Source organism: Amblyraja radiata, chromosome 1 (assembly GCF_010909765.2).
Source record: "Amblyraja radiata isolate CabotCenter1 chromosome 1, sAmbRad1.1.pri, whole genome shotgun sequence".
NCBI lineage: Eukaryota > Metazoa > Chordata > Chondrichthyes > Rajiformes > Rajidae > Amblyraja > Amblyraja radiata.
Window position 1 is genome coordinate 167,334,519 of NC_045956.1, and position 12,512 is coordinate 167,347,030.

A 12,512-nucleotide genomic window follows, 5' to 3' on the forward strand; every position below is an offset into this window, starting at 1 on the left:
TTAGGTCCGACTGTGTTTGGAAGGAATAAATGCTTTAATAGGTCCGACTATGTTTAATCCAAAAGTCCCGCTCATTTCGTGACTTCCGCTTAGTGGACAGGTCGCGCTGATTGCATAATTTCCAGTAAGTGCAGAGGCCGTGCTGAATGCGTAATTTCCGGTAAGTGCAGAAGTCACGCTGATTGCGGAAGTGCCGGTGACTGCGGAAACCCCACAGTGGAGAGGCCGCGCACAGCCGTGTGAGTAGATTCAAGAAAGTTTACTGTCATATATATGGTGTGTGAGTGTGAGTGTTAGTGTGTGTGTGTGTGTGTGTGTGTGTGTGTGTGTGTGTGTGTGTGTGTGTGTGTGTGTGTGTGTGTGTGTGTGTGTGTATGTGTGTGTGTGAGTATGTGTGTGTGTGTATGTGTGTGTGTGTGTGTGTGTGTGTGGGTGTGTGTGTGTGTGTGTGTGAGAGTGAGTGTGTTAGTGTGTGTATGTGTGTGTGTGTTTGTGTGAGTCTGTGTGAGTGTATGTTTGTGAGTGTGTGAGTGTGAGTGTGTGTGTGTGTGTGTGTGTGTGAGTGTGTGTGTGTGTGTGTGTGTGTGTGTGTGTGTGTGTGTGTGTGTGTGTGTATGTGTGTGTGTGAGTGTGTGTGTGTGTGTGTGTGTGTGTGTGTGTGTGTGTGTGTGTGTGTGTGTGTGTGTGTGTGTGTGTATGTGTGTGTGTGAGTGTGTGTGAGTGTGTGTGTGTGTGTGTGTGTGTGTGTGTGTGTGTGTGTGTGTGTGTGTGTGTGTGTGTGTGTGTGTGTGTGTAACTCTACACCTCGGTAATTGCCAGTCACCCTCCCCCCTTCCCCCAGTGACTGATCTCCCCCCCGAAAATTGCACTACGGATACTGTTTATACATATATATATTTACTGTTCCATTATTCTGTGTTCGCACTTCTGGTGAGATGCTAACTGCATTTTGTTGTCTCTGTACTTGTACAGTGCACAATGACAATAAAGTTTGAATCTGAATCTGATATATATTGACACAACCTAAAAACCGTAGTTTGGTGAGGAAATTTACCAGCCTGTGATGTTTACAACTTCTCCAATGACTGCCATGCCTAACCCCTCACCTGCAGATCAACCACTTCACCACAGTTTTTGCGGTTCAACCATGACCAACCATGAGCAGCAAAGATACATCCTGCGTATTAAACATAATTGTAAAAAGACTGCTGGCAGCATCTTGTTTATTTCACAATCAAGAAGATCTGCAGACAATTTCTCCAACACGTGGAACATGGTCAATCATTTGACAAGTCCAGAACTGCATCCAAAGTGCAAACCTGATACATTTTCGCAACAAATCATTGATATTGGATGGCTATGCTGCAGACAGCTCTTTAGTTCAATGTACATTTTCGATTAGTTCCAGTTTCTGTGCCACACTAGTCCAGCAAATGATGAAATGGTGCTAAGTCAGTCCCCAAACTAGCATGCCTTATATGGTTCTAAAGATAAGAAGTGGTTGCTGCTGGAAATAAAAGACCACCATGTTACAAGGGTCAGAGGTCGTGCCTTCTGTGGTTTCTCAGGCTCTGGGGAATAAACGAGATTTTGAAATTATAGATATTCCCCAAGAACAACTCTGACCCAAAAGGATTTGCCCTCAATTATCGAGCTGTAAATAAAATTAAGTCAGCTGGACATAAAATACCACCTATCCCAGGGCAGTCTGGTCTGTTCAGTAGCAGAAGATCAGACAAGTTAACAAGGCACTTAGCAGGAACAAATACCGAGAACAAAAACAAGGTTACAGGTAGCATAGCCTCAAGGAATAGCTCAAACAGAGTATATTACAATCACTTAGATTCGGGGTTGTTACGCTGAGAAGAAATTTATTACAATGCATGGTTCGTGGAACCTTATTAAAAATGGTGGTGTGGGTGATGGGAATTGACTGTAATCTCTGCAAGTATAATTAATTGGAGAGGTTGAACAATAAATCTTGTCGGCAGAATTTGAGATTGACCTAGATATTAGCTATTTTAAGTAATTCAAATCAAACTGTTTAGAACCTGTTTTGACAGCATAATTTCTAAAAGCCCTCATTTATGGCAACATGATTTTTTTCTTGTAAACCACAAAGTATTACTTTAATTGAGAGATTAAGGCACAGATTTGTTCTTTATTAATCATTTCATAACTACTCCTGTGGCAGCTACAGTTTTGAAATGAGGTTCCCTGTTTCAACATCAAGTATCAAGTATATCTTTATTGTCATTTTCCTGAGTACTCACATACCCAGAGGAAACAAAAAAAACGTTGCTCAACCAGTGTCCATTCAGTGTGCAGTAAAAAATAAATAGAAATAAAAATACATATATCATGAACAAATTAAACACTCTACTCTCTACTAAACATCAACAGGCGTTCCGATCGGCAGCGGCACGACAGTGGCTCTGCTGCAGTGTGTCCAGGTTGGTGGTTGGTGCGCGATGATTGTTGTTAACCTCTCCCTAACACTGCACCTCCTGACCACGAGTCCTGTCCATAGAGCATGGAAACAGGCCCTTCGGCCCGACTTGCCCACACTGGCCAACATGTCCCAGCTACACCAGTCCCACCTGCCCGCAATTGGTCTATATCCATAGAAACATAGAAAATGGGTGTATTAGTAGGCCATTCAGCCCTTCGAACCAGCACCACCATACAATATGATCATGGCTGATCATCCAAAATCAATACCCCTCGATTTCCCGGTTTCCTGCTTTCTCCCCATATCCCTTGATTCCGTTAGCCCTAAGAGCTCTATCTAACTCTCTCTGGAATACATCCAGTGAATTGGTCATCACTGCCTTCTGTTGCAGAGGATTCTACAGATTCACAACTCTCTGGGTGAAAATGCAACAATCCCTCCAAACCTGTCCTTTCAATGTACCTGTTTAACTGTTTCTTAAACATGGGGACAGTCCCTGCGTCAACCACCTCCTCTGGCAGCTCATTCCACACACCCACCGCCCTGTAGTGGAGTTGCATCGTTAAGACTATAAGATCAGCTTCCAGAATGCAAAGATTATGGGAGTAATCCTGGTCATTTTCCCATGGCAAAATCCAAAAAACCAGTGCTACTTCATTTCTCTATCAGTACATTGGTGCAAGGCATAAAGTCAGCAAGCTGCTTATTGTAGCACTCAGACATTTCTGATAACACAGGTAACAATGTCACCACACTGTTCATTTGTAAATGCAATGGAAAAGATGTCCTCTGGCATTTTCCATGAGCTAATTATAAGTTCATAAGTTTATGTTATAGGAACAGAATTAGGCTATTCAGCCCATCATGTCTACTCTGCCATTCAATCATGGCTGATCTGTCGTTCTCTCTCATCCCCATTCTCCTGCCTTCTCCCCATAACCCCTGACACCCGTACTAATCAAGAATCTATCTATCCCTGCCTTAAAAATATCCATTGTCTTGGACTCCACAGCCGTCACATGGCTTTGATTCTTTAACTGGTGAATCTCAAATATCCACCAAATATTTCACCTTTAATTTCAGTCTTTCTTTTCCCATATCATATTCATGATATGCAGATCTGTGAAAGATGTTATATCTGCCAAGTTTCCACAGTGAGGGGCAATTTTAGCCTTTTGTTTTTCACTGAACATTGATCAGTTTTGTCAAAAACAGCTCCCTGGACTGAGTCAGATGGTGAGCAATGCAATCCAGCCTCAGGGCTTCCTAAGATTACCCTTCACCGTGGAAACTTGGCAGTTTTAATGCCTTTCACAACTTTAATGACCCTTCTTCAAACTCTATTGAACTCTGAAGAACGGTCCCAACCCAAAACGTCTCCCATCTGTGTCCTCCAGAGACGCTGCCTGACTTGCTGAGTTACCCCAGCGAATCGTGTTTTGGGGAATTAAACTGAGGTGTCCATGTTTCACAGTCATTCGCTGGGCTTAAAAATAAACATTGTCTTGTGCCTCCAGTTTAACATCGACATGGTTGAAGCCCTTAATGTGGGAGATCAAAGTACAGGGAAAAAGGAGACAGATGGACAACTACCCAGCCAACCGACCAAGAGGATATGCTAGCATTGTGATAGACTATAAATCCAGAGGCCTCAACTTATGAACCAAAGTACGTAAATTCAACATCTCATTCTTAGAAGCTCGGATCAAATTTAAATTTAGATCAGTTTTGTTTAGAGATACAGCGTGGAACAGGCCCTTCATTGGCCCACTGAGTCAACGATCACCCATACACTGGTTCTAACGTACACTACACCCTAGGAACAATTTACAGAAGCCAATTAAACGACAAACTTGCACGTCTTTGCAATGTGGGAGGAAGCCGGAAAAGCACCTAAAAAATCCCCATGCGGTCACAGGGAGAACGTACAAACTCTGTACAGACAGCACCCGTAGTCAGGATCGAACCCGGGTCTCGGGCACCGTAAGGCAGCGACTCTAACGCTGTACCACCGTGCTGCCCATCACCAATTACATTTTTGTAAGTAACAATCTCTTGCTCAATTTTTATTTAATCAAGTATATTTATTTGATTAAATAAAAATAAATATGGAATAAAAGAAACCAACTATTTATGGTTGCTACACTGATCGAGGGCAGCACAGTGGCGCAGCGGTAGAGTTACTGCCTTACAGTGCCAGAGACCCAGGTTCGATCCTGACTACGGGTGCTGTCTGTACGGAGTTTGTACGTTCTCCCTGTGACTGCATGCGTTTTCTCCGGGTGCTCCGGTTTCTTCGTACAATCAAAAGACGTACAGGTTTGTAGGTTAATTGGGTTTGGAAAGTTGTAATGATTTGTCTCTGTGTGTCGGACAGTGTTAATGGACACGGTGATAGCTGCTAGCACGGACTCGGTTGGCCGAAAGGCCTGTTTCCGCACTGTATGTCTAACGTCTGAAGTTCAAAGTCTACCATAAAAGTCCACCTGGTTCACCCAGTCTATTGATCCCCCCTGACCCTGGCCAACATATGATCCCAGACACACATCAATGTGATTAACTCTTGATGGCCCAGCAAACTGTACACTTCAAAGTCCAATTGCAGTGGGCATTAATAATCAACCTCACCAGCAATGCCCAGAGCTCAAGAACCAATCAAACAAATATATTTAAATAGCTTTAACGAGAGAGAGACTCCCCTTGCAGAGAAGGTTCACCAGACTGATTCCTGGGATATTTCATATGAAGAAAGATTGGATAGACTCGGCTTATACTCGCTAGAATTTAGGAGATTGAGGGGGGATCTTATAGAAACTTACAAAATTCTTAAGGGGTTGGACAGGCTAGATGCAGGAAGATTGTTCCCGATGTTGGGGAAGTCCAGAACAAGGGGTCACAGCTTAAGGATAAAGGGGAAATCCTTTAAGACCGAGATGAGAAAAACATTTTTCACACAGAGAGTGGTGAATCTCTGGAATTCTCTGCCACAGAGGGTAGTTGAGGCCAGTTCATTGGCTATATTTAAGAGGGAGTTAGGTGTGGCCCTTGTGGCTAAAGAGATCAGGGGGTATGGAGAGAAGGCAGGTACGGGATACTGAGTTGGATGATCAGCCATGATCATATTGAATGGCGGTGCAGGCTCGAAGGGCCGAATGGCCTACTCCTGCACCTATTTTCTATGTTTCTATGTTTGTAAAAGCTTCACACAAAAAAGTATTTTGGGCCGGTTCTGTTATTTTGCAAGAGGCGTGGAAACGTTGCTCCAAACTGAATCTTGAAACATCATAGCGGTATTGGACAAATTAATAACTAGTATCAGGCTCTCAGTAGATTTGGGGTATCAGAGGTTATGGGGAGAAGGCAGGAGAATGGGTTTGGGAGGGAAAGATAGATCAGCCATGATTGAACAGCGCAGTAGACATGGTGGGCCTGTTGGCCTAATTCTGCTCCTGTCACTTATGACCTTATGAACTTATTCAAGTGGCAAAGAGTCTATGTAAATCAAGGGCCCAACAAGTGAGATGATCCCACCAGTTACGGACAGCTTACTTGCCTTCTGACCTTGTAGCCTGAGGGCCTTAATTGGTTAAGTTCCATTCGGATAAGATTTGGCTGTTACAAGTGGGTGTGATCCAAAGAGAGAATACACGCTGCTGACTAGACAAACTAATAATGTGCATTCCAGATCCGCCTGCCTTTGTACAGCATTATCACACACAAAAATACTGAGAGAAACAAAGGTAATATAGAAATGTAAACCGTTTATCAATTGAAGACATGGCATCTCTGTGTACTGAGCAATTAGCAAACGTACCTCCCCCCCACTATCATACTTAGAGATGCAGTAACTCATCGGTGCAGAACAGTGCATTTTGTTATTGCTCGAGCTCATTCTGCATTTCTTCACCTCTCCGCGGAGAATGCCCATTTTAAGCCATGTAGCATAGCCTTACTCAAAGGTTGACAGCTTTCCCAACTTTCAGTGACGAATGGACTGCAAGCTGACTTTGGCAGCATTCGCCAAGTAATCAGCAACAAAGCCCAGAACCGGGCGAGTTGGAACATGCAGATGGAAAATTAATGCCTCCGCACCCCCTTTGACAGGGGACAACCAAACCAGATTAAGCAGAAAGGAAAAACAACGAGGCTTCCTGTTTTGCTCCGAAGATGGGCACAAAATGCTGGAGTAACTCAGCAGGACAGGCAGCATCTCTGGAGAGAAGGAATGGGTGACGTTTCGGGTCAGGACCCTTCCATTCCTTCTCTCCAGAGATGCTGCATGTCCCGCTGAGTTACTCCGGCATTTTGTGTCTATCTTCGGTGTAAACCAGCATCTGCAGTTCCTTCATACACATTCCTGTTTAACTGGGTACTTACTAATCACAATGAGTGTGTAGTTGAGGTTGATGCTGCCAAAGCCGTTGGTGGCCTTGCAGATATACGTGCCAGCATCTTCCGCTTCCACCTCTTTGATTTTCAGGCCCTGGCGGAGGACTCGGAATCGGGTCCACCCGCTGTGAATGGTGCGGCCGTCCTTCGTCCACATGGTCAGCGGAGGCGGATCTCCCTCCACTGGACACGGCAGCTTGATCGTCCGACCCAACCTCACTGTCTGCCGGTTGATCACTCTCTCCGAAATCTGTGGCGGACCTGCGGAACAGGGAGAGAGAGAGAGAGAGATGTTAGCGCTGTGGCCAAAAGGGGTCGATTGTGCGTCAAAACATACCCAATTGAATTGAATCCTTTATTTGTCATTCAGACCTTTCGGTCTGAACGAAATGCTGTTGCCTGCAGCCATACATGTAATAATAACAAAACACAATAAACACAAATTAACATCCACCACAGTGAGTTCACCAAACACCTCCTCACTGTGATGGAGGCAAAAGTCTTAGAGTTACTGTCTCTTCCCTCCTCTTCTCCCTCTGCGCCGAGGCGTTACCCCACCGGGCGATGGCGGCCCGGGGGTGGTCGAAGCTGCCCGCAGCTGTTGCAACGGGTGCTCCGGAAAACAGGCACCAGCCTGTGACCTGCGAGCTCCCGACATTGTCCTCCACTGGCCCGCGGCCGAGCCCCGGATCCAGGTCGCCGCTGCCAGAACGCCGCCTCAGCCGCCGTAGCACCGTCTCCGCTCCGCACCGGGCCGCCCACAAGGCAGCGTCTCAGCCCCGCACCGGGCTGCCCCCACGGGAGCACCTTCCAGCCGGGAGCCGGTCCGCCCTCACGGCAGCGTCTCAGCCCCGCACCGGGCTGCTCACACGGGAGCGTCTTCCAGCCAGTAGCCGTGCCGGCCGCACAGGAGTGTCTCAGCTCCGCGCCGTCCGCCCTCACCGGAGCGCCGAGTCGTGCCGCTACCCGGACGTCGCCACAGCTCGAAGACGGCCAGCCTCGCGTTGGTGAGTCCTGGCTGGCTCTACCTCCGGACCCTCGAGGTCGGTCGCAGGTTGGAGGCCGCCAGCTCCGCCATTAGGCCTCAGCGCAGACGGGGGAAGAGAAGGGGGATACGACAAAAAGTCGCATTCCCCCGAAGGGCCGAATGACCTACTCCTGCACTTATTTTTCCATGTTTTCTATGTTTTCTGGTTTACTTCAAAAAATATAACAACTCCCACTCCTGGCCACATCCTCCCATCTCCACCCCTTTCTGCTTTCCGCAGAGACCGTTCCCTCCGCAACTCCCTGGTCAACTCCCACCCAAACCACCCCCTCCCCAGGAACTTTCCCCTGCAACCACAGGAGATGCAAAACCTGTCCCTTTACCTCCCCCCATGATTCCATCCAAGGACCCCAACAGTCTTTTCAGGTGAGGCAGAGGTTCACTTGCACCTCCTCCAACCTCATCTACTGTATCTGCTGTTCTAGGTGTCAGCTTCTGTACATCGGCGAGACCAAGCGCAGGCTCGGCGATCGTTTCGCTGAACACCTCCGCTCAATCCACCTTAACCTTCCTGATCTCCCAGTTGCTTAGCACTTTAACTCCCCCTCCCATTCCCAATCTGACCTTTCTGTCCTAGGTCTCCTCCATTGTCAGAGTGAGGCCCAGCACAAATTGGAGGAACAGCACCTCATATTTCGCTTGGGTAGTTTACACCCCAGTGGTATGAACATTGACTTCTCTAACTCCAAATCGCCCTGGCTTTCTCTCTCTCTCCATCCCCTCTTCCTTCCCAGTTCTCCCACCAGTCTTACTGTCTCCGATTATATTCTCCCACTCCCCTGAAGTCTGAAGAAGGGTCTCGACCCGAAACATCACCCATTCCTTCTCTCTAGAGATGCTGCCTGTCCCGCTGAGTTACTCCAGCATGTTGTGTCTACCTTAAATCAAAACTAAACTTTTAACTGCAAATACGGGTTTATACCAAAGAAAGACACAAAGCCTGGAGTAACTGGATGAAATCAGCAGGTCAGTCGGAATCTCTGGAGATGGAAAGGTGACGTTTCGGGTCGGGATTCTTCTTCAGACTTTCAGACTGACTGGAGTAGCGGGGAGGGGAGGGGGGGGGTGGAAAGAAAGCTGGACAAAGAGGAGAGGCAGGACAGAGCATGGCCAGTAATAGGTGAACACAGGGAAGACACTCCTGGCAACATGGTACATGATTAACTAAGAGGTTCGTAATGGCGAAAGGATTTCATCAGGTAATGCTTCGGTGTTAGAAACATAGAAAATAGGTGCAGGAGTAGGCCATTCGGCCCTTCGAGCCTGCACCGCCATTCAATATGATCATGGCTGATCATCCAACTCAGTATCCTGTACCTGCCTTCTCTCCTTACCCCCTGATACCTTTAGCCACAAGGTCCACATCTAACTCCCTCTTAAATATAGCCAATGAACTGGCCTCAACTACTTTCTGTGGCAGAGACTTACAGAGATTCACCACTCTCTGTGTGAAAAATGTTTTTCTCATCTCGGTCCTAAAAGATTTCCCCCTTATCCTTAAAACGTGACCCCTTGTTCTGGACTTCCCCAACATTCTGCTGTTAAGGCCCAGGTGTGTTCCAGCCAGGCCATCAATTTAAGTGGCAAATCATCATAAAACACAAGGAATTGCTGGTCTTGAAGGACCTGCTGATTGCCACGTGCTCATGAATATTTAACTTCAGATCAGCAGAAACCAGCTTGGAATGATTAGCTTTCATTTCCATACTTTAACACCATGGATTATGATGTTAGCGGACGATATCTGAAGTGCGAGTGCACGAATACCTCACTCGGCATACCAACAGAGAATGTTTCTCATTAGCACTGTGGGGATCAAGGGCAGATCTGATAGATGTGTCTGATTTCTCTTGGAATGACGGACAGAGGCTGAGGGAAGACAGAAGGCTGTGGAGGCCAACTCAATGGATGATTTTGTAAGGCAGAAATTGATATATATTCTTGATTAGTAAGACTGTCAGGGGTTATGGGGAGAAGGCTCAAAGAGGCTGAGAAGGAAAGGTAGATCAGACATGATTGAATGTCGGAGTAGACTTGATGGGCCAAATGGCCTAATTCTGCTCCTATAACATGAAGACCTGATAGAATGAAAGGGTAGATTGTCAGAATCTTTTTCCCAGGGTGGAAATGGCAAGGACCAGTGAGTATAGCTTTAAGGAGAGAGGGGAAAAGTTTAAAGGAGATGTGCGGGGCAAGTTACACAGAGAATGGTGGGTGCCTGGAACTCACGACTGGGGTGGTGAGGGTGAAGGCAGATACAATAATGTTTTTTTAAGATGCTTTTAGATAGGCACACAGATATTCAAGGAATGGACCACATGCAGGCAGAGGAGTTGTTTGTCTTGGCATCATGTTAGGCACAAACATTATGGACCGAAGGGCCTCGACCCGAAATGTCACCCATTCCTTCTCTCCAGAGATGCTGCCTGTCCCGCTGAGTTATTCCAGCATTTTGTGTTTACCTTAAATCAAAACTAAACTCTTAACTGCAGATACTGGTTTATACCAAAGAAAGACACAAAGCACTGGAGTAACTGGATGTTTCCACTAGCGGGAGAGTCCAGGACCACTCGGAATAAAAGGACGTACCTTCAGAAAGGAGCCGAGGAGGAATTTCTTTAGTCAGAGGGTAGTGAATCTGTGGCATTCAGTCCTGCACTGTACTGTTCTATGTTCTATGTGTACAAGCACAGAAATCGCTATCAAAATATGGAGGGGACCGGGGGACAGGGGGGGGACACAAGTTTTTGGCGACCGCGCGCGCATGCGCACACTCACACACACACACACACGCGAGGCTCAATCCAGCGCTAAATGCAGCTCAACTCTGCCTGTCTCGCTGGGTAACCTAGAGCCCTGTCTGGACTGACGGGACACCAGCACTGCTTCTCCCTGCTGGCCATATTTCCTGCAAGCCCAGGCAGGTTAACCTTGCGGGACAGGCAGAGTTGAGCTGGGTTTAGCGCTGCTTCTCTGCGCTGGCTGTGGACCTGGGGGTACAGCTCCCGTCTGACACCCGACGTCTCTGGCCACCCGTTGGGGGGGGGGGGGGGCACTCGGGTGGGGATGGGACAGCGCCGGAGAGCCAGCCGGGATCGATCCTGGCTGTGGATGAGGCGCAGGTCTGTGCCGAGAATGTTTTGCCACATCTCCCTCCTCCAATCACCGCACTCTATCCTCAGACCAACCCCCCCCCCCCCACTCCAATGATCGTGCTGAATCATCATGTCCCGCCCCCATTGCCTGCTGACCGACGTCTCTCTCGTCCAATTGCCGCACTCGATCAGCAGTCCCACCCCCACTGTCTAGCGGAAAGCGGTGATGTCACCGGGTTTTAAAATCCGGATTACAAAAACTTGGGGTGGGGGGATGTCCCCCACCTCTCAAAACAGAGGGGGGCCGCCCCCCCGGGTTTTCCGCCCCTGTATGTGTACAACAGAAGAGGCAGAATGGGGCAAAGTAGCTGGGAAGGAATAGCTTTCAGGGTCCAGCGTAAGAGAGGTCTGAAATTATTAAAATGTTGGATGCCATGGAGAGGAAGCAAGAGAAAGATCACTTTTGGGGGCTTGGAGCGCATTAAACTAAATGTGACGTTAACTTTTGAAACTAGGTTGTATCGTGGTTGAATCAAAACAGGCGACACAAAGAATTAAGAGTTTTTGCTGCTGTGGACGATAAACAGCAACCTATTTCCACGTTGTAATTTACATGTAATTTGACCAAATCCAATTTCTTCTTCAGCCAACTAACACACATGCACGCACACACATATCTGCCAGCAAAGATATTGCATTGCACTCAGGATTAGTTGGTTCTTAATCCCCTCAGGGTAACAAGTGATAGGCAATAAATGCAGCCAAGGCATTGTTGTGTAGTTCTCAAGAACAAATTTAAAAACACCTCCGGTAATTTTCTACCCACGCAAGTAAACAAAGCAGAAGCCAATACTAGGGCCCCTAACGTTACTAATTCAACTTAGAAGGCTGGTCAAACCTGCCTTGTCTGGATAATGCAGCACCAAACAAATGTATCTTAATAAACAATGTCGTGACCAGGCCTGGCTGGTTGCTCTGCAAGATGCTGAACAAGTTGGCAGTACTTGAAGTTAATTGTGGGGATATAGGTTTAGTTTAGTTTAGATTAGTGATACAGAGCGCCAACTGACCCTTCAGCCCACTGAGTCCGCACCGACCAGCGATCCCCACACACTAACATTACCCGACACACTAGGGACAATTTACAATTTTACCAAGCCAATTAACCTACAAACTTCAATGTCTTTGGAGTGTGGGTGGAAACCAGAGCACCCGGAGAAAACCCACCCAGGTCACTGGGAGAATGTACAAACTCTGTACAGACAGGATTGAACCCTGGTCTCTGGCGCTGTTCCGCTGTGCACGTGCAGGATTTATTTTTGTGTAGATTCTTCTTTCAACGCTGAGTCTTTTCCTCTTCATCCCTAATATTTAAATTATTTCCCAGTATAAGATTACATAGGAAGAATACAAAATCGAGATTTTGTTTTCAATTAAAAAATGAATGGGCAATGCATTTATCGAACATGTTTTCCGTTAATTTTATATCATGTTTACTAAGTCAAGTGTGTGTTTTATTATCGTATGT

General features: G+C 46.9%; 1 protein-coding gene across 4 annotated transcripts in view; it reads right to left on the minus strand.

Annotated features, from left to right (window-relative positions):
- fgfrl1 (fibroblast growth factor receptor like 1) overlaps positions 1 to 12,512 on the minus strand; it is a 340,863-nt gene that overhangs the window by 187,630 nt on the left and 140,721 nt on the right. For all 4 annotated transcript variants that reach the window (XM_033034805.1, XM_033034829.1, XM_033034814.1 and 1 more), the window contains exon 3: positions 6,830 to 7,102. In XM_033034805.1, coding sequence (XP_032890696.1) covers positions 6,830 to 7,102 — 273 coding nt within the window. The remainder of the gene's footprint in view (positions 1 to 6,829; positions 7,103 to 12,512) is intronic.